This window comes from Bombus impatiens, unplaced genomic scaffold (assembly GCF_000188095.3).
Source record: "Bombus impatiens unplaced genomic scaffold, BIMP_2.2 scf_0442, whole genome shotgun sequence".
NCBI classification, from domain to species: Eukaryota; Metazoa; Arthropoda; class Insecta; order Hymenoptera; family Apidae; genus Bombus; species Bombus impatiens.
This window is the reverse complement of record NT_176861.1, coordinates 1,386,874-1,409,453: the sequence shown is the minus strand read 5'-3', so window position 1 is coordinate 1,409,453 and position 22,580 is coordinate 1,386,874. Positions and strand designations below refer to the sequence as shown.

Sequence of the window (22,580 nt, the reverse complement as noted above, 5' to 3'; positions counted from 1 at the left end):
ACCAGTTACCAACCACCCTGTATATAGACAGTAAATATATTATACTTGCTAATTTGTTGTAACGAATCATCTTCTCTAGAATATGTAATTATAGTCTGTATTCTTATTAATAGTAATTTATTTATTTAATAGTAAGTAATCTATTTCGCTTGTGTCTAATGTATTGGACTAGCAACTAAGTGATGCGGATTCTGTCAATACCACCTAATGACAACATCCACAGTCACTTGCCAACCCAATATTAATCTACTCTACTCCTCTGTTGATTGTTCTATGTTAGAATTATGGTTATTACATGTAAATATCATAAAAGCTTAACTTATGGAGGTGGCGTAAACATCTCGTTCGACCATAGGACGATATACTAATTCCTACGACTGCAAACAATTTTTACAAAATCAAAATGTTCGTTTTCGTCAAATTTTACAGAGATAGAGTATAAAATTTGCAAACACCCTCCTTTAGGTTCATCGCTATAGTGAATCGTCCCTTAGGTATTAAGTATTTGAGAGCTAGTTTGTCAAACAGGTACTCGATCCATGCTAAAATATCCTAAGATCGGGTACAATACAGTCTTTTATATAAACATTTAATATATTTTTTTTATCTTTGAACGTTCTGCCGAATAATATTCATTTCTAAATGAATAGTCACATCTCGTCCATTTACTAAACAACTAGATATGTTTAAAGACAGTTACATATCAGTGTCTAGAAATCCGTATGCAAATAAAGCTTCTCTATAAATAGTTGCATGGTAGAAATATTCTATAGATTCGTCGCGATACCCTTCTCTCTCGTCGAAGAGCGACTTATCGCTCGCGGAACAGAACATTATGTTTTTAATCACGGCGACACAAATACCGCGATTCGATTGTTCCCCAGGCCGATACACAGCGATGATCCGAGAATAATTGAGGCACGAACGGCAAACAGATCTGTATCCTAACTACTGGAGGCAGGGGGTACCGCTGCCTTTTCCCCCTTTTCTCCACCTTTTACCAACCCTACACTCTATGACCGTGGCACGATCTTTACTTTATTGTCATCTGTCATCGCGCCGCGAACAAATGAGCGTCTCAACAGCCGGCAGACAAATGACTCCAAGGATTATCCGGCGAACGTTCTTCGTCCTTTTCTCTCTTCGTTTCTCTTCCCATCTTCCTTCCTCCTTCGCCCTTCCCAATTCCAATTCCTTCTCTCTTTTTCATCGCGATTCTCTCTTTTCTATTGTCGCTACTATTCCTTTCTTTTTCTCCGTACCAGTGTTTCCCAACCATTTTTGAGTCACGACCCTCTTTTCTAATAGCCAGATATCTATGTAACCCAGTGATTGTCCTTCCCTTCTATAGTGGGTTTTGCGGGGTTACAGCGATTACGTATTCTCTCGGACCGTCTTACAAAATCGAACTACAGTAAGTAACATTAGCGAAATTTGTTAAGTCACGAGTTGCCAGTTACCAGGTACGAATAAATTCTCTTCTTCAACGCTAACAAATTTGATGACAAAAGAAACGAGATCTTACGAATTACCGGTCGTTCGATCGTTCTACGCGACGCAACATCGAGAAGTTGTAAAAGAGAGGTTTGCAACTTACAATTTTCCATTCGTCGTTTTAGCGATACATACGTATGGAGGGAAAGAACATTTTTAAGCAGGTAAAGAAAACGTCCCGATTAAGAACTAGTCATGAGCGGTCCTCGCACACGACTATAAATATCCCCAGCAAAATATTGGACTGACAACTAAGTGAGATTGCGGATTTTGTCATCAAAAATGACGGATGTTATCTACAAAATCTGCAATCGCTTAGTTGCCAACACGATAGATTCTCCTCGCTGTACTCACTGCGAAAACCACGTAATTACGCGATGAGTGAACGTAGGAAAATCGAACAGCTGAGACGAAGACGCTAATATCCGACGACATAAAAAATACAGTGGAACTGGTCAACGATACCGACGTATATTACAAAATTTAACCTTAACAACACCATCTTTGTCGTTGATAACCGACAGGTCGATGTGAATGAAAAAAACAAAAATATATTAACAAGTCGACTGTCGTAATAATCGCGAATATCTGGTTGCTTCTAGCCCCAACTGTTTTATTCTCGAATAACATAGCAACAAGGTTGTTTAACCATCGTTGAAATGAACTTTTCGTTGTCTTTTGTCGAGCTGTGCCACTCGATTCACGCGACCCACGTACCTGAAGCTTCTCACAGCGGTCAACGTGTAAAAATAGATAATTCAGAGGATAACTTTAATTTAACGTTTAAACCGCGTTCAAAATCTTCAACAGAAAGTAACCAAAAGTAACTTTTTGAGTGTCACTGGTTGGGAACCCGAATTTTATACGTACCTTTCCCGATTCCTCCTTTCCACCCTTCATTTCGTTTCTTTCTCTCATCCTTTTATGCCATACTCTCTTCGTTCTTGTCATTGATCGTCCGTTTCTCTCGCTTCTTTCCTTACGAATGAATCGGAGAATATCCTCGAATATCAACCGATTAGTTTGTTTCGCGATGGCCGAAATATCCTACGAGTCAGTGAGTGATTCTTGGATCCTTGAAGCGGTTGTATCAGCGTGGACCGCAGACTGGAGGTCCTGGACGATCGTAGATGAACGTAGATTTCGTCATTGCGGCTTCTCTTCTACGATTGTCCGTTGGAATTTCACTGGTTGATCGCGGTGATCGAAGTCGACGGCGGATAATTAAGAGTTCGATTAACTCGATTAACGCGGCGATCGGTTTAGTAATTGAATCGTGATTGAACGTTGGGAAATTCTTCGCGTTATTCTTGTTCGTTGCTTCTTCGTCTTATTAGTTGTAAAATCGTCGTCGAATAAAGTTGTAAGAATATAAATGTTGGCTGTGTTTTTAGCTTGTTCGTTAGCGATATTCTTTGGCAGAAAGAAATGTTTATAGAAATAACTTTAGAATCTAACTGATTACAGATTCATTTTCAATTTTACTTTGGTTAAAATGTATTTCATATTTGGGATAAAATTACATCGATATCGAAAATTCAATTGGGTTTACATTTTATTAACGAGATATAGAAAAGTATATTTAAATCCGATTGCTACGTCAAATTTGGAAATCGAGCGTTTATATTTTATTGATAAATAAGATCGACGCGAAGTAATATGTATATTGAAATTTGTTTTCTGAATGCGACTTGGTAGATTATATACATCGTATAGCTATATCTTGTCGTGTAACAGAACGCGGAAAAATATATTCGAACCTGGTGTCCGATCAAAATGTACCGTTTTCACTGTAAGATTAGTTGTACGGAATACCACTGTTCCATTTGTGGCATAATATTCTTTCAGCCAGTATCGCAGTATTCGAAATAAATTCCTGAAAAGTTCGTAGTTTCTTTCGAAAAACAGTTGGATAAGCAAATTTGATAACAAATTTGCTTCTTACTTTCGACGTTTATTTGTATCACACACTGCAAATACAAACAACGAAGAGAAATAAAACTGAAAATATCGCGATATATGTATATGTATGTGTCGGATATGATTAAATTCTTTCTTTTCCTTGGATAATTATTTACCAAGAAATACCGATATTCTTTTCAACGGACAATGGAATAGAAACGTAGTTAAGAAAATAATACAATCAGCTTTCACTTTCGCTAATTGTAAGATAAACTACATGCCAGTCAAAAGTCACGTCATTTTTATTTCTCCGTGTTATTATCATATCTAACGAAAGTGACTTACCAAGCACGATCGAATTAATGACTGATCTTGCAAGGCCATTATTTAATATTAGATTCGATAATAGCGTACTACTGTATCTTCGTCATTGTAGTCTACCCGTATCGTGTACACAGTGTTCGCTCGAACATTTCAAATATCTCCGTGAACAATTTCGAGAAGGAAATACAACTATCCTATTGGTTTCTTACTTGTTACAAAGAAAAAAGAATCTCCTCTCAAATTCAATTCTCATTTCTCTCTCTTGCGTTCAACATTTCTCTCGCGAATCCATCGTTTTCGACACGTTTAGACGTTTTCAAACGAACACTCTGTATATCATTTTTACTACGTGTTAATGCCTCTCTATCCAATTTTCGGTTATTATATACGTACTTATAACCGATAAATTATTCTTCTTAGCATTCTTCTTATTATCATTAGCGTTAATTCGATATTAAGGCAAATTTTCGATACAATTAGCTCAGCGTAGAGAGCACTACATCGATCGATGGTCGCGATATCGCGACGATTTCCATCGAAAATTTTCAATTCCCCTCGAATTATCGCATATGTAACGTTTTCTCGCAAGAAAAACCTTTCTATCGACTGTAGGTGGGTTCATTGGTAGGTTGGCTTGCTGGCTGACTGGTTGGTATCGATGTGCAGGCTGGCAAGCCGGCTATGCTGGCTCAGCACTATCCCTCGTTCCTCCTCTTCCCTCCAGTACCAGCCACCTTTACTCTTGCTCCTCTCATGTAGTCTTAGCCACGGCCTCATACTGAAACGCGTCCATAAACTTAAACTCCTTAGAGCCACTCCGCAGCCGCGCTTGATTACGTGTAATTTGCATCCGGAAGAATTAGCGTTTTCTCGCTGTTAGCTTCTCTTCGATATCGTACAATTACACGTACGTTGAACGCGTTAGATTCGACGATCGATTGATTGGTATTTCTGACCGTCGATGTGGATTGGAAATAGGAAAATGCAATTGGAAAGAAGAATTTTGGATTAACGTAGGAGAATTATAGAAATGAAAATTTAGGAGAAGATCGATATAGCTAAAATATGTCGGGCTAGGAAAGTCACATCTACATCTATTTTATTTCGTTACGCACAGAGCTATGGTAGAAACGATATTTCGTAGAGGCAACGAAAGAGAAACGCTTGTTCGAATTTAAGTATTAATATCAATTAGATATTGTTCATTTATACGTCTACAATGTAAACACTGAAATTCGAACATTCGAATATTGAAATTTGACTTGGGCGAGAAAGGCCGTGGAACTTTATAATTCGCGTTGGCTAATTTTACTTTGCTTTTCTTTCAGTTCTACTTAAATTTCATTCCTCTGTCTATCAGAAGAGTTATTAGATGCCGATCCAACGCCATCGGTAAAATTTTTCGATCGATCGAATCAACCCTCTGTAATGTCGCGTGACTTGAAAATTCTATACTTCTGTGCATATAGGTATATAAAAAATACCGTATCATTTTTCTTGTTTCTTACTGTATTACTGTATTATCCAGTGTTGTTGCGTCGTGCAACACTCTACCTGGACCAGGCCATACACCACGGGCCAGACAGACACCAGATGTCCGCTCATCCTTACGGTGTGCCTTCAATACCCTTCAGACCGAACAAATATCTTTTTCTAAATCACTTTCCAAGGACTATTGTCTACCACGGCTGGACAAAGGAAAGTTGGGTTTTTTCACGTACGATGCTTCCTGATAGTAACTTTCTATCAGCTAAGACCCTTCCTAGTCCACCAACCTTCGTTTAACCAATTAACAACTAATCCTATTTCCCTCACTCTCTTAGTCAAAATCGTCACCAACAAATCCGATGGTCCCGTGCGCTAGACACACCCATCCTTAGCTTCCCTCCGCTACAGCATCGTCACCGAACACCACTGATTCTTCGTCCTTCAAACATTCAACATCCTTCGACCGGGTTTACACCCGAAGATCAGTCGCTCACTTATCTTATACACACGCACCAGCGTAACTATCTTCTTCACAAAGTTGTTGGAATAAACTGTCATTTACAACTCGTTACATCAGCGTCATATTCAATTGACCACCTCTATTATCCTAATCGAAATAGGGGATCGATCATTTCGTGGCGTCGATTATCTAATCGTGACGGGAATTTACGACTCCCGTTGGCGTGCATCCTCGCGATCGCGTCTCTCCGCGAGTGGTCGAAACAAGTGTCTTAGTTGTTTTCTATTATTCTGTTATTAATTCATCCCCAAATAACACCATCCATCTGTAACGTCTATTGGTCCTCAGTTCTTTAATTAAAACGAGAAACTATGAACGAGAAATAGTAAAGAAACATGTAGTTGTTATCGCCAGCTAAAACGTATAAATTATATATTTTTAATTATAAATTAATTATAAATTCGCCGAAACCTGTAGGAAATGTGCACACGGAATATTTTATATTCAGAGCCGGGGAAAGGCAGGTTCAGCGTGTTCACCGGAAACCGGCACCGCGGTCTACGAAAATTACCCATACCATTAACAGATGCAAGATATCTTTTTAGTAGCGATGATTCAGTCTAAAGGAGTGAAAAAAACCATGAAAGTTCGGTGTAACTCCATAAAGTCCTCGTATCCTGGAAGCTGCCTTAGATAAAAAAATCCAGGCGCTTTCAGAGAAATGTACTTTTTAGAGAGATTAAACTACATTAATAGTTGTTTGCAAAAGTCACACATGATTACAGATTTTCTACTTTCGTTGAATCTTTTGCCTCTTGAAAGCGAATTATGCATACGAAAAAATCTCACTTGGATTTGTTTAAAAAGACTGCTTATAAAAACTATATAATATGTAACAGCATTTGTAAATAAATAATTGCTCGTTGTAAAATTTAAGTGTAGGATTTGAATGTGCATTCAAACTTTTTAAACCCGGCCCCGCAGAAGGTCACACCGGCCCTGTTTGCATTAATCGAATAGATCAAAAAAGCAAATGGTCAGAGCCAATATACCGTGTCTACCTATTGAAAGTTGAAAGTATCGAAACGCAGTAGTATCGTGTACCTTTTTGGCAAGAGCAGTTCTGGTCTCGCGAATCTTTCGATCAGGTACTTTTACTATTCGTTTCGTCGAGCAAAGAAATTGAATCGAAACTCGAGAGCCAGATATTCGTATCGTTGTTACCGATCTTTCATCGATCCGCACTTCCGGTTACTTCATTAACCATCGCCATAGTGGTAAACAAGATCAGAAGACGCGACTTCAAAAGGATGAAGTATAGAACGATAACATAGAAGTCACGATGGATGAAAAAAGGAAAAGAGAAAAATGGGAAAAAAGGGAGATACGAGGAAGTGTGCCGGCACTCTTGCCTCATCGTTCCATTGGGTTATCAATTTAACATCGATCGACGTAGCCTTTCGTTGGAAAAAGACCAATCGACGATATTATCCTTTCCTTTCTTTAATTCGACGATCTAATTGCCACGTGCCGTTTTTTTGCTTCGCAAGCGTCATGAAAAGCCGATACGAGAGCATTTTTCCCAAAATGGATAAATTGGTAGAAAAGTACAGAAGACGACACATCAGATATTTATGTAGGGGCATTTTTTAGGTATTCGTGCGACGGATTTTGATAACGGAATTTGAATTTTTCCAATAAATTTTTCATAGTTCCCTGTTTCTTCAATCCTGATTGATAAATAGTAAATGTTTAAGCAAATTCATATTTCATGAAACGGAAGACAGATCGTTTGATCTTCTAAATATTAAAAGACGAAGAACTTCGCTTTAAACAATTTCTATACATTGATACCTATTTATACCAATTTATGTATGTCGTGTGCTTTCCGTAATTTTCCCATAAACGCGTACACATCCGTAGTTTACTAATTCTCAGTCTTTAGATTTCAACTATTCTACCTTGATGTATTAGATTGTCCCATGTTTCTTTCATTTTATCAGGAAGTAATAGACGCGCAACATTTTATGTTTTATATTATTTTATTGAATCACGTATGATCCATTTTGTTCTATCGGAAGAAAACGGAGATTATGTTGTGCATCTGTTATTTCCTTGCAAAACGAAAGAAACTTTTTGCACGCTCTAATATATCGTATACAAAATACAAAGAATACCTACTTATCTTTCTCGTTCGCGATATAAGAACGGTAATTGCCCTTGGATCGAAGACAATACAAAATTGAGCGATACGAGATGCATTGGCGAATTTGCAGAAACGTTTCAACGTCTCCGATTTCGATGATTTTTCTATATATCAAACGCTTAACATCTTAAACAACTTTTTCCTGTACATGTGATCATCGGTCTCGCCTAGTTTCCGAGATATCGCTACAGTCTATTTCCGTCTATAGTTGCGCGCTCGTGGAAGCGTACGCGTCACTTTGCCTTAACATTCTATAACCGGAGTTTTGTTTGCTCGTAAGAATCGAAATTATAATTAATCGCAATTTCTCTTTTTCCAGTGGAAAGCTGGCTCCTGATGTTTAATTCCGATGAATAGACTACTTGACATTACTGCGACGATATAGGTAACAAATTACAATAACGCACTGGTAAGCGGATAGAACACTGTTTGAAAAATACACGTGCAAACGTACGTAGCTTCTAATGCGACACGGCGACACGGACGACTAGTTTCAGTTGGCACGATGTTTCCTCGAATTAAAGATTTCGTCTCGTTCAACCTCGGAGTCTCGTTTATTGCGCGAGAAGATACGCGAAGAACGGATCGGTTACCATCTGGAGGGAAAAGACAACGAAAGGAAGTTTTGGATATATGTCGGTAATTTCGAGTCGTTCTTCCAACCACTGGGAATCCCACGGAAGATGGATAAATAGCCGAGATTGGCATTGAAGTTAAGATCAAAAGACCCCATCGTACATCCCACGGTTTCGTTTGAATGGGGTGAAAGAAAAAGAGAGGATACCAAAGAGAGAAACAGAGGTAGAACTTTCATGTTTGGCTTTCGAATGCAATTGCTTGTCGTAAATCTCGGGGTAAAGTTCGTTGCGCGCCAACCGACCAGGACGTTCTACCAGATGCGATAGATCAGTCTCTTGACCTGTCGGTGTAACGCCACGATAACAGGCAAAACGAGCAACTGTCTTGTAGAAACACTAGAAACGTGACTCTGATTTCATATGGTATTTTTTTTTGTTCTGTATCTTTAGATAGAACAAACGGCGATTTATTCTCGTAAGAATATTCTTAAACGATCGACAGACACACAGCTAATGCTGTTACATAGTCGCAATGTTGGCTGCATAGTTTATAGTTTAGAATGGGTAAAGGTCAATGATATAACTTGTTGCGCTTTTAGAATGACGTGGAAGTTTTGATCGATGATGAGAGAAGCGACAGCTAGCTCTTCCCAAACGATTATCTTGTATCGCGTTGTAAAATAATTATCTTACGTTACATTGTAATTCGTAGAGTAATCGATTCGCGTTTATTACACCTAAGTATAGTAATTAAAAATATCTAGCTAGGTAACTAAATATTTACGCTTTATTTCAATTTTAATAAATACGTCTGGATAGACACATCGCGAAGCACGTTGATAGAGAACATCATTTACAGATATCACGGTAGTTCTTCGTTTATTCGGTCCAAATGTGGCCTTAATAAATATCGGACAATACGTGCGTATTTTCAGAGATATTCTAACGCGTTGTTCCGAGTTTTGGATAACAAAAATTTCAATACGAAACGTTACGATCGTATAATTAAGATAGCATAAAATTTGGAAAATCAACAAAAATGGGCTTATCGTGCTGTTCTTGCGTAAACTTCGTATCGATTCGCAACCACGTCCCAACAATTGCAACAAAACGTAGATTTCTTTTCACGCGTCGAAGCGGCACAGACTTACGGATTACCAGAGTCTCTGTTTTCTGTTTGTTCGCCACGTGTCGCGTCGGGTTGCGTCGACCGGGCACAGCACCGTATGCCCACTATCGATGGAAAGTTTCGTCCGATTCATTACAGGTACGTGTGGTACATACATGGCAAGAAATTACGAGTCGCGAGGGTATCGAGTATAGGGCGAACAACGAGGATGAAAAGAAAAAGAAAACGACAGGCAGAGGATATCGAAGTGCAGCGTCGACAAATTCCTGCGCTCAACAAAATGGCCAATCCCATCGTCGTCGTCGTCGTCGTCCTCGCCGTTCTATTCCGGGTCTTTGCGACACTTATCGTCTAGAGTCTAGAGTCTAGACCAACAAAATTCTGTCTGTCTTGTCACCTTGGCCCGCTAGGTTAAAGTACGGATAGACCTTAAAGTTTCCTTCGTTTCCCTCTTCTTACGTTCCATTCGATTAAAATATTATCGTTATCGACTTATTCCGCGGTTCGTTCGTATTCGCCTTGTTGATCGATCAACTACTACTCGCATTCATCCGGCCAGAAAGAGAAACAAACGTATCTACGACCATTGGTTTGGAAATTGCGAAACGACCGATGCCACTCGTTAAATGTCGCAGACTTCCACCAACGCCGGTGCGAGTGACTTATCCGTCATGTAATTTTCAAAGCTCGTTCGCGCATTTGCATACGTTCAACACGCTATGAGTATCTAAAGTAACATGTGAATATAATAATAATAATTATAATAATAATAAATCCTACAACAAAATAGCGTGATATACACCTACCTGTACGGATCAGGTAGAATTTCAAGGAAGTTTCGATTGAAAATTGGCAATCGATGATCGATGATCAACAACCGCTTTCAACGGTAATTGACGGTGATTTCCTTTGCGATCTATTTGTCAAACGCGACTTTGGACGATTCGTTTCTTTTCACGAATAATGCAAAAATCAACTAACCACCGTTTCGTCGGTTGGGGATGAGTCAGTGCACGGTAGGTTCGTACAGTTACATCTGGTCAGGTACAGGTCAGTCGGTGGTTCAGGGATTGCAACACGGTAATAGGCGATGCAACACGATGACAAAGTACTCTTCGCTTTATACGAGTGAAATATATTGAGATTATTCGATGTATGAACAGAGGAACGCGTGGATAGATTGTAAAGTAGAAAGTATATTTTAATACAGAGAAGTGTAAATACAAGTAGGAATATAATTTGAGCTGGTTCTTACCCGCACGCTAGTAATGTTACCCTATAACTGGAAACCCTGAAGTCATCGTCACCTGTCTACGATCTATGTTCTGCCTTCGTCCCAGTCTATCGTCTATACGCTATCGATGGCTTCGGTGCTTGAGAAAACGAAGAACAGACGTAGAGTTTTCTTAGGAGTGGTGATCACTTCAACAAAATACATAGTCGAGACATAAATGAAAGAAATATTATTGCAAATATCGCGAAGAGGTCTTTCAAACTTGCCTCTTTATTTCGATAGAAATAAAAGTTTAAACGACTAACTAGCGATCGGCCGACCTTATTATCCTCTGGAATATTAGTAAAACGTGGATCACGTTGTTGGTATCTCATCGTGTAAAGAATATTCCAGGTATATTGGCTATATAAAATTTGAATACCTATATGTTTCTAGATACGTGTCAACTTTAACAATTTCTTCAAATGTATCTGCTAAATGCGAAGAAAGAAGTTTATCGTTAAGAAGAAAGAAGTATTTTATCGTTTTGAAGGAAAGTTGTACGTAGCAACGAAATTAGGTAGGTATATGAAGATATGTGACGCGTTTATTAAACTGTATCACGTGAAACCACTCGTGGTGATACTTATAATTTAACCTTGATACTTTTTTCAGATATATATATATCCGACATATATATCCATCTATATCGTTTTAATTATACGATTTTTCTAATTACGCATACAGAACGATGTACCGTAACACGATAAAAGTGGAAGCCCTGTTATTAAAACTTTGAAAAGTGCATCGTTGCATGCGCGACAAATTTGTTTCCAAGTGCTGCGAACGGGTAGAAATGAGAAATAAAGGGGAGAGAGAGAGAGAAAAAAAAAGGAGAAAACTGGTAGGGGAGACAGACAGGGAAAAAGAGAGGGTGGGGCAAAGGCGCGCGAGAGAACGAAAATTTGATATTCATGAAGCATTTTAAAGTCGTGCCATCCGAGAAATGGGTATAGAATATAGACTGCTAAGCAGGGGTAGACTCGTAGATATTTGCGGAAACCTATTTAGATGCGAATTCGTGATTCGCGGCCGTCGTTCGCATTTTCGCTGCGAACGCTCGGACGTCGAACTTTTCTTTGACGAAAGGAAAAAACGAACGACGCAGGAGATGCTAGTAAGAATCGCCTATGCGCTTAATTATCTTTTTAATTCATAAACGCCGCCGTTTTTTAGTTTCGCGAGATGGTAAAAAAATTGTAATTATTAGACTGTCCGCAAAGTATCTTTAGTTTTTTTTTTAAAGAAAATAATACACGCACAATGTGTTTTCTTTTATATTAGTTTATCGAATTATGGACGAACATAATAATAGAAATAGAACGAAATGGATCATACGTGATTCAATAAAATAATATAAAACAGAAATTGTCGCTCATCTATGATCAGCTTATGAAACAACTTAATACTTATTCTAAGAATTAAAAATTCTAATTCTAATTCTAAATTACGAGTGACAGAGAAGAAATCGATATTGAATCTTAGAGCCTCGCGAAGGAAGATATTAATAAGAACGACGACGTATTAGGATAAAAGAAATTGTTGTTTCTAATCGTTTTATTAATCGAATAGTACATTTTTGCAAATTGGTACCTAAACGATAGGTATATTTGCCTAAGTTGGATGAATGAGAAAAAACGAAGAATCGTGAGAAGTTAATCCGAATAACAGGTAACTATATATCTACATAGATAATTAGAATTTTATCGTTAATAAAGGGAAAATTGACATTTGATCTTGTGTCGAATGGTAGGTATCTGTATCGTACCGAAACTGTGAAACTCGCTTCGATGTATTACGATACATTACTATAATAAGCAAGACTATTATCGTAATGATAATAATTACCAATTTATAACGTAATATCTGCGTAAGATAACTTTGGAATACATTTGGTTTATTTAAAAACACTCGCGAGAATATACAACATTGCGAAACGCGTGCAATGTAACGACAAAATGTTTCGAAAATCAGTGCGATAAGAAATGTAGTTCATGGAAGCGTAGGTATATGTATATGTCGATATTGTGGATACAGTGCACCGAAGTGCGTGTTCCGTGACGTTATTTTACTTTTAAGTACCAAAGTTCAGAAACTTTTCGAAATAAAAGTCGAATATTTATATTTTAAATGAACGAATATCGTACGATGGATGTGATATCACCAACCAATTGTCGTTCGAACGAATAAAATCTAAAATAGGTAGATAGGTACATACGCGGCACAAAGTCCAGTAAAATACGATAATCGATATAAAATCATCTCTTCGATCTCTGCAATGTCAAAATTTTCAATACCAAAAATTTGAATGGACAGGAATCACAGCGAGAGAATCTCACAGGTATCTATGAATGATATCTAATCGTTTTTCTATGAATTAATCAGAAGTCGAATATTTATATTTTAAATGAACGAATATCGTACGATGGATGTGATATCACCAACCAATTGTCGTTCGAACGAATAAAATCTAAAATAGGTAGATAGGTACATACGCGGCACAAAGTCCAGTAAAATACGATAATCGATATAAAATCATCTCTTCGATCTCTGCAATGTCAAAATTTTCAATACCAAAAATACCAAAGACAGGAATCACAGCGAGAGAATCTCACAGGTATCTATGAATGGTATCTAATCGTTTTCCTATGAATTAATCAGAAAACGTATTTCGCACTGGGTCATTTGAGATAATCGAAAGGTACGTACACGTATTCGATTATCTCAAATGACCCGGTCAACATTCGACGCTTCGATCGTTGAAAAAACGAAGAACGAACATCGTTATCCGATGATAATTATCCTCGCGGAGGTTCGAGTCGGTTGAATAAGGTCACGCATTTAATCTCGCGCCGTTTCCCTGTCGGAAAACCGACACGGATCGAACTGAAACTCGAACGGCGAGATTTTTCCATTCACATCCACATGCACGATCCCTGGCGGAAACCAGTGACTTCCGCGTTCCCTAATTCCAGTCGCGCGACCGTCAGCATATCGCTAAGTAGGTACACCTATATGTATGTAACTGGGAAGAATAATGACACAACTGTGAAAAAGTAATTTTCCAACGGATCGTAAGATCGATTTTAGCTCGTATTCGAAATTAAATAAGGAGAAGAATATTCGACTATATCGGAAACGAAGCGATCGTCGGATCTTACATTTTAGTTACATTTTAATCTTGTTTATCTGCTTGTTACGAGACATTGCCGAACGTTATCATAATTACGTTAACGAAATTATAATTAACGAATGATTTTACTTATCACGGGTAATGTTACACCTATCCGACTAGTTGTGAGACGATATCACATTTTTGCAAACGAAACAAGCCACGTTCCCTGCGAGTATTTCTCCTCCATATACCTGTCTATCCATTGTATTGTACATTTTCTTCCGAAAGCAACGATAATTGTAAATATTTCCTTACTTCTATCTAACCGACCCAAGCTCGATGGCTATAAGAATTATTACCTAATCTAACCCGACCCTTGAGGTTTTCGAAAAGCGTATACCTAGAATGTGTCGTAAAAAAGTAAATAATGACGAGTATATCTACTTAATATATTTTACTTTTCAATTTTACCACTGCTATTTACTACAATTATTAAATCTCAATTTAAACAGTATATTGTAATTACTTTTTTTAATTACTTTTGTTTAAGCAGAACCTACACAGGTATCTTTCTTTAGAAGCTGAGAACCTGCGAATAATTTCCATCGATAGAATAAAACAATCCGTCTATTTACCAACCTTGTGCTTGACTCGATCGCGATATAGTTGCGATTCTTCGGCCAACGATATTTCATCGGCGTGCACGATACGTACACACTTGCGTGTTTCAGTTACGCGGTTCTCCCGCGGAAAATCGTACTCCGATTTGGAGGATCGTGGCCGCGCGATAACGGGTCACCTCTTATATACCGAGCGGCGCTAAATTGAAATCCCGAGAAAAGAGAGCGGTACGCGGCAAAGATCGCTAGGAGACGGCGTATGCGTGTGTGTGTATGCGCGCGCGCGCGCCTAAGTACAGGCGAAGGGGTGGGGTTAAGCGGAGCAACGCGTCCGCTGAAAAATTATAATAATCACTTTAGAAATTAATGGTACGTCCGCGGAGGCACGGGAGAGATCCGTGCCGGGAGTGACAAGGTGGTTGGCCGACAGTGGGGGGTAAGAGAGCGGCGTGCAAATGGCGACTCCAGCTCCGCCAGCCAATCGTTGCACGCGCACCCCAGAATCGAGTGAACGCTGGTCACGCCTAGTCATGACGTCACCATGTCCTGCGCGTAGAGTCACTTCTCTACCACACTCGTCGGAAGAGTATCACTCGCCACACTCGTATCCAGCGTAGCTTATCACGCGCCTTCTTTTTCTCTTTTCTACTGGATGCCGGCTTGCGACCTACGCGCACGCGACAAAAATCACGATACAACGGTGAGCGATAAGTCAGCCGTTGAGTTCTTCGTACGGATCCGTGAGCCTTCTACGGATACGTTGCAAACTTGACGAAGATCGAAAAATCGAAGTATCGAAGATCGAATGGTTGGAGAGATCGACGAGTCGGTTCTCAGAGCAGGACCGTTTTTTGGCGGGAACAGTTTGGGAAAAGTGTGCCGTGGGTGATAGTGTTGACAGTGCATCGACGTTACGCGAGAGACGCGAAGCACCGTAAACGTCAGCTCTCCGTTCGAGTGAATTCTTCGCAAAACGAAACAATGATCGTGCAACAATGGTGCGATAAAATGGTTACATGGTTCGGAAACAGTGATTAACCTTTCATCCGCTGAACATCGTATATTCCTATTGACTGGAGATACTTATCTTCCCGCCGGTATTATAAATCTACTGTTCGTCGAGTGTTCTATCACGTAGATATATAGAAATATAGCGCTGCTATACGTACATTTTCCATCGGTCCATCTATTTTGAATCGCACGAAACGTCGCTACCGTTCGACAAGACTGTCAAGAGTTGTTGAATTTGCTCGCTGGTGATTGCCATCCGATCGAAAGAACGAGATAAATAAAAATAATAATAAAGTGGAGTTAGGGTGAAAAATCAAGGATTTTGTTGGACGTGGTGGGGGGTGTTGTAATTTGCGAGAAGATCGGGAATAGCGTCCTTCGAATCGTTAGGTGGAGTCGTTTGGAAAAGTGGTCACGACGCAACAAACGGTGACGAGTTGTCCAGGGGGTGGCGAAGGCGGCGGCGGTGCAGGTGGCGGTGGCGGTGGCAGCGAGAAGACGGTCCCGTATGCGGCTACGACGGGTCCGGTAGAGGAGGTGGAGGCGCAGGAGGTGGAGGTAGAGGTCGACGAGGTTAAGATGGAAGCCGAGGAGCATCTCGCGAGAGAATACGTACAGGAGTTTGTTCTCGATCATCTCGATCCCGCCGACGTCAAACGAGAGGTTAGTCGTTGATTCCTCCCGTTGGAGGTTAACATTCTCTTATATTCGTATTAGCTGTGTTTTATCGTACATCCGTACTTATATACCTATATGTTACGGCGAAAGCGTCAAATTTAGTAAATAGTACGTACGTATACACGACTGTGTGGGTTCGTCGGTGTATACGAATTTACACGAGGTTCCGAAGTACGAAAGTATAGGTAGGTAGATGCAAAGAAATTCGTATCTAGTATTTTTAGTAAGTTTGTTTGTTTAGATATACTATGCGAATAATGTAGTAGTGTGTTTCTGCTACTAGTGACAAAGCTTAAATTTTGTTGTTTCAAGATAGATATTTACATATTTGTGAAAAGTGACGTGTGTGTTTACCTACGCGTAGGGTATCTATTTACCAAACTAATGCGTATATTCGCTTTAACGTATAGGTATGTATAATGTACACTTAATACGTAGTATCGAATATTTACTATATAGAAAATATTATATGTATGCTATGTAAGTATTAGATTTACTGTATGAATATACTTACCTACCTAAATAACATTTGTACATTTACACGGTAGCTAAATATACCTGCCTATGGAATGCACATAATATATAAAATAGCCAAAGTAAAGCGGAACAAGTCCCTATTTCGGTTTCGTTCCTTTAATTGGTCTTCGTAAGAATACGAAATTCCCCAAACATCCACAGTCGATATTAAATTAGGATTTACATACATATATACATACATATATATAAAGAGAGAGAGAGAAAGAGAGAGAGAGAGAGTTAGATATTTTGATTTATTTTTCAATATCGTGAACGTTTTTATTTTCATTTGCATCTAATAAGAATTAAATTTAGTAATTAATCGAGCTTGACTCGATAAATGACAGCGTTGTATAGGGATTTTTATAGTTTACGATGTCGCTTGAGTCTTTGAATTGAAATATTCGAGAATATAATTCCAATATGTAATATAACATAAATGTGATCACTATCTTGATGTTTTGCATTGGAAATATCTTACTTTAAATGGAAAGAGTATAAGTAGGTACTTAGGTACTCGTACATTTTAATAGAGTTTCGCCCAAACATGAAAGGCGTTCTTACAACGATATTAAAAATAACTCCATGTTACAAAACGAGGTAAAATTCAACAAGTAGGTATTATTATCTATAGTTCATCGACTACATGGTAAAATGAGATTGACCAGTACCCAAACGACGGAAAACTATGATAACTTCTTAATCACGATGCATCGTGTATTAAGTATAAGTTACTTTTCGAAACATTGACTTTTTATTCTAAATTAAGTGTACTTGTTACGCGGTTTCTTTCACGACAGAATTAATTTATCGAATTATACCAACGATCGGAAAATAATTTTCGTTACGGGTGTCTGTCGATTCATCGAATCTGCACGTCGATGGGCGTTCATTGAAAAAGATTATTCGCAAGTTATATTTTTTTGTTTTTTTCTCCTCTTTTTTTTTAGCGAACACAGAGACGAATTAATTCATACGCGTTGTGATTTAACACACGCTGAAAGTTTCCACTGACGTTGAAATCGTGTGTGTAAATGGAGTCACGTGCGTTGTTCTACGTTATATAAGCTTGAAATTATTACGTTATATATTTATATGAAAAGCGGAAAACGGAACATGTTTCCATATAAACATCGGACGACAAATACTAAACTCTTCGACCGATTTCCCGAGGTTTTCAGATTTCAATGAAAAATAGATACCTACCGTTATCACGAAAATTACACAAGTATCGATCGAACGATATATTTTTCTACGCGAAATAGACGTTAGTTCAAACTTTTCTTTTTTAATTTTCCTGCCCCAAGAATTTCTTGTTTACAAAAATTGTGATAATGTATTATTATAGGTAGGTACACGCGTTAAGAGATAATTATCTATCTACCTACTTGGAAAAGATATTTCAGGTTTGTATTTTAATTCTAATAAATCGATAAAAGAAATTTGATGGTACGTTTGATGGAAATTTCGGTTTACGTTTAAGAATCACATAATTTCTAGATACGTTACTCGTTGTTATTTAAATACTTAGGTCAACGAATTAGTGCTTAAATCAATCGAGTCTCTATAAGCAATGCTCATAGTATTACTTACATAATAATAATCCATATACTTTCGAAACACGTCGATCCATTATCAAATAGACAACTTGCCACCATTTCCAATCTAATTAATTGCATCGTGTAACATCTCCATTTCTATTTTCTTCCATACTTGATGTCTGGAATACAGAGTAAAAAAATAGCTGGAATAGCATAAATTATGAGGAGAATTAGATATTAAATTTATAAACTAAGCCTATAAACCGATTAAACTTTATTTGTGGAAACTAATTTGTCTTCGTCGAAGTAGCATAATGTCAATCAATATTATCAAATGTATTTCAAATGTATACGTGTTGATACTCGTTGATATTTTTACTTGTCTTTGCCGATAAAAAAATTATATCAGGACAAGTAACGTTTATACGAGATAATTAAGTAATATCTTTTATTACACAATGATGTTTACTTTCCTGTACCAACTAACTTTCTCCTGGAACGATTTGTTTGTATCGACAAGAATAACCAAGACATTAACGAATGATAGATAAACGAAATATGCAATGTACCTATCTCGTAGATGTAATATAACGTGTGACAGGGTAAGCTAGGAATCAGAAGGATATTTGAGTTGAGCTAAGTAATTCGTTTTGTAATTTGCCAAATTCGGTTATCAACATAACAGGAATACCGGAATCTAAGTTTGAAAATAGATTATATAATTCTTTATTAGTGGCGTAACGAATAGCAAAGTATACGTTGTGTACTTACATAGCCAGCTCGCTAGTCATAATTTTCTTTGAGGATAAAACTCCTACTCATAGGAATGAGAAGATCGTTCAGCTAACGTTAATAGTTAACAATAATAGTCACTAATGAATTTTGATTCTCAGTTGTAATTATCGTAATTCGGTAGTGAAAATGGTTCAAGAGAAACGAGGAAGAGTTAACAACGAAATCCATCTCTCTCAGAGATCTACCATGTTTCGAACGCTCAAAATCGCGTTTCGTTACGGAAAAGTAACCAAACTGCCTCGTTCGAAAGCCCCGGAAATATCTAAATTCTACCTACACTCACCTGTATGCTTGGTGTGACGCTGCAGGTGTTGCGGGTCTTGAAAATGATGGTGCATGGGTGCGGAGGGCCAAGCCTCGTGATGAGGTTCCGGTGTTTGTTCTTGAGGGCAGTGAGGCCTGAGGTCGAGCGGTTCCTGCCTCAGGGACTGCGTCAACCAACCCATGACTCCGGGCTGTCTGCAAAAGCCCTCACCAGCCTGCATATCGTCTTGTACGATGGAGCTAGGTTGTTGCAAATGAAGAAACAGACTTCTATCGCGGGAATCGCGATCGCCCCGATGCAATTGCAACGGTGGGGGCGACGCTGAGACCGGAGGAGTATCCGGCGGTGTTCCAGGATGCGAAAGGGTCGTCAGATGAGAAGCTGCACCCGGTGGTGCCTTCACCAGGACGCCGTGCTGCACCTGAATGTGCGGCTGTCCGTAAAGCGGATGGGGTTGCTCAAGCTCGTGCGCCGGCGGCGTCAGAGGCGCTAGAGCCAGACCTTGCGCTTGTAGAGCCTGGCCAGGTAATTGCACCACACTACCGTTCACCATCATTGGTGAGCTGATTCTTACCTGAATGATCAAATAGCCATTCGTTAATTTCTTTCTTTCAAATAATCAAATGATCAAGTAATTTCTAGAAATAAAGCACGTGTTACATATACAGGTTGGTTGGTAACTAGTGGTACAAGCGGAAAGGTGGTGATTCTACGCGAAAAAAGAAGTCGAAAATATAGAATACAAATTTTTCGTTCGTGGCTTTGTTTTCGAGAAAATCGACTTTGAATTTTCGTTCGGTACGCCTGCACTTTATCGCGTCTCGTTATAACGGATCTCACTGTAGATCGTTGTCTCGATGGAAAAATAAAAAAAAAAAAGATTTTTATTCTATATTTTCGACTTCTTTTTTCGCGTAGAATCACCACCTTTCCGCTTGTACCACTAGTTACCAACCAACCTGTATATGTAACACGTGCTTTATTTCTAGAAATTACTTGATCATTTGATTATTTGAAAGAAAGAAATTAACGAATGGCTATTTGATCATTCAGGTAAGAATCAGCTCACCAATGATGGTGAACGGTAGTGTGGTGCAATTACCTGGCCAGGCTCTACAAGCGCAAGGTCTGGCTCTAGCGCCTCTGACGCCGCCGGCGCACGAGCTTGAGCAACCCCATCCGCTTTACGGACAGCCGCACATTCAGGTGCAGCACGGCGTCCTGGTGAAGGCACCACCGGGTGCAGCTTCTCATCTGACGACCCTTTCGCATCCTGGAACACCGCCGGATACTCCTCCGGTCTCAGCGTCGCCCCCACCGTTGCAATTGCATCGGGGCGATCGCGATTCCCGCGATAGAAGTCTGTTTCTTCATTTGCAACAACCTAGCTCCATCGTACAAGACGATATGCAGGCTGGTGAGGGCTTTTGCAGACAGCCCGGAGTCATGGGTTGGTTGACGCAGTCCCTGAGGCAGGAACCGCTCGACCTCAGGCCTCACTGCCCTCAAGAACAAACACCGGAACCTCATCACGAGGCTTGGCCCTCCGCACCCATGCACCATCATTTTCAAGACCCGCAACACCTGCAGCGTCACACCAAGCATACAGGTGAGTGTAGGTAGAATTTAGATATTTCCGGGGCTTTCGAACGAGGCAGTTTGGTTACTTTTCCGTAACGAAACGCGATTTTGAGCGTTCGAAACATGGTAGATCTCTGAGAGAGATGGATTTCGTTGTTAACTCTTCCTCGTTTCTCTTGAACCATTTTTTTTTTATTATATTGTATTTCTCTACTGTTAGAACGTTTATTAAAGTCGAGGGAAGTAAGGAGGAATCGTCGTTGATGCGCGTGAACTCTCGTTTCAGTTTCACGCTGAAGATTTTCTCGAAACATCAAAAGTCTTGCCCTTGGTTGAAACAAAAACGGCATTGATATATTTTAAATTTACAAAATTAATAATTTTTTAATGTACCGAGTCGTTGTATGTTTGTCGGTTTGTATGCAGTGTTATAGGATATATATGTCGGAGATGAAAGGATACCGGAGCCTTCCCTCTGGAACTTTGGGAAAATCCGTAAAATTGTAATTAAAGCTTACAGTTGTAATTAAACAATTTGCCGTCATTCTTCCCAATGGTACTTGTTTGCGATTTGTGATAATAAACTTGGGCTCAAGGCGACCATCAGCCGCCGAACGTAGCCGCGGTCAACGGGACGGGCGCTTCATCTAACAAAGGTATGGAACGATAGTATGACCCCCGTTAAAAGAAATACCCATAGAGGTACCTGACAGTAAAACATTCCAACGGTTCCTTCGGACAATGAATACCAGATGTTGAGGCCACTTACACGGCACAAGTGCAGTTAGCCTGAGGACCCGCTATAAAACCTGAGGTTTTTGGTAATTAAGATTGTTCAAACGGACAGGCAGCTTTGTCCCAAATTGACCAATTGACAGCAACGTCAATTTCCCTTACTTTCGGAACGAGGGCTATACTCGACGAATCCGATGATCTCGTGTCCTTAGACACACCCCATCATAGTTTTCCTCGGTGGCATCATCGGGATGAAAATTCATTATTTCTTGCGATCTCATCGATGAAGAGAGTAACGCCTTACGATCTGTGAGTATTGTGTGAGCAAGTATATCTATCCTCCCGTTGACCGTGGATTCGTTATCGAACCTAAAACCAACGTCACTAGTATCGCCAGTGCCCAACCACCGCGGTTGATCGTCGAATCGGTAGTATCCATACTCGTATTACCAGCTAACCGTGCCTTCGTTATAACACAGCGATGGCCAATTCCAATGAAGATCTAGCAAATGCCCACAACCCTATTCCTGACGATTCTCCGACATACATATAGTTAGCAGGATATAATATCTTTATGAATAACCATGGGAAAAAATAAATCAAATTTTGGACAGCATTTTTTTACTATTAGAAGTAAGATGGATCGCTGAAACGAAAGTTATATCGTTTTATTAAGTGTGATTATAGTCGTTGTAGCATACAATAGTCGTGGGTTAGAATCGCAACTACATGTTACGTTAAAGTATATTTTATGACAATACAAATGCCTGAAACAACGGAGTGATATTACTTCATCTGAGCACTTGAAGAATTAGTATTTTTAGAGAAATTAAAAAGCTGATCGTCGCGTCGAAAATTTTCTTAAAATT

The 22,580-nt window shown here is 39.2% G+C and overlaps 1 protein-coding gene across 3 annotated transcripts in view; it reads left to right on the top strand.

Moving 5' to 3' along the window:
• Positions 1 to 14,979: 14,979 nt before the first annotated feature.
• LOC100741431 (chromatin modification-related protein eaf-1) overlaps positions 14,980 to 22,580 on the top strand; it is an 80,366-nt gene continuing 72,765 nt past the window's right edge. The window contains exons 1-2 of one of the 3 annotated variants that reach the window (XM_033321395.1): positions 14,980 to 16,263; positions 20,449 to 21,004. In XM_033321395.1, coding sequence (XP_033177286.1) covers positions 16,180 to 16,263; positions 20,449 to 21,004 — 640 coding nt within the window. In that variant the 5' untranslated portion in view covers positions 14,980 to 16,179. The remainder of the gene's footprint in view (positions 16,264 to 20,448; positions 21,005 to 22,580) is intronic. The other 2 variants (XM_012387052.3, XM_012387053.3) reach the window with 2 other exon arrangements.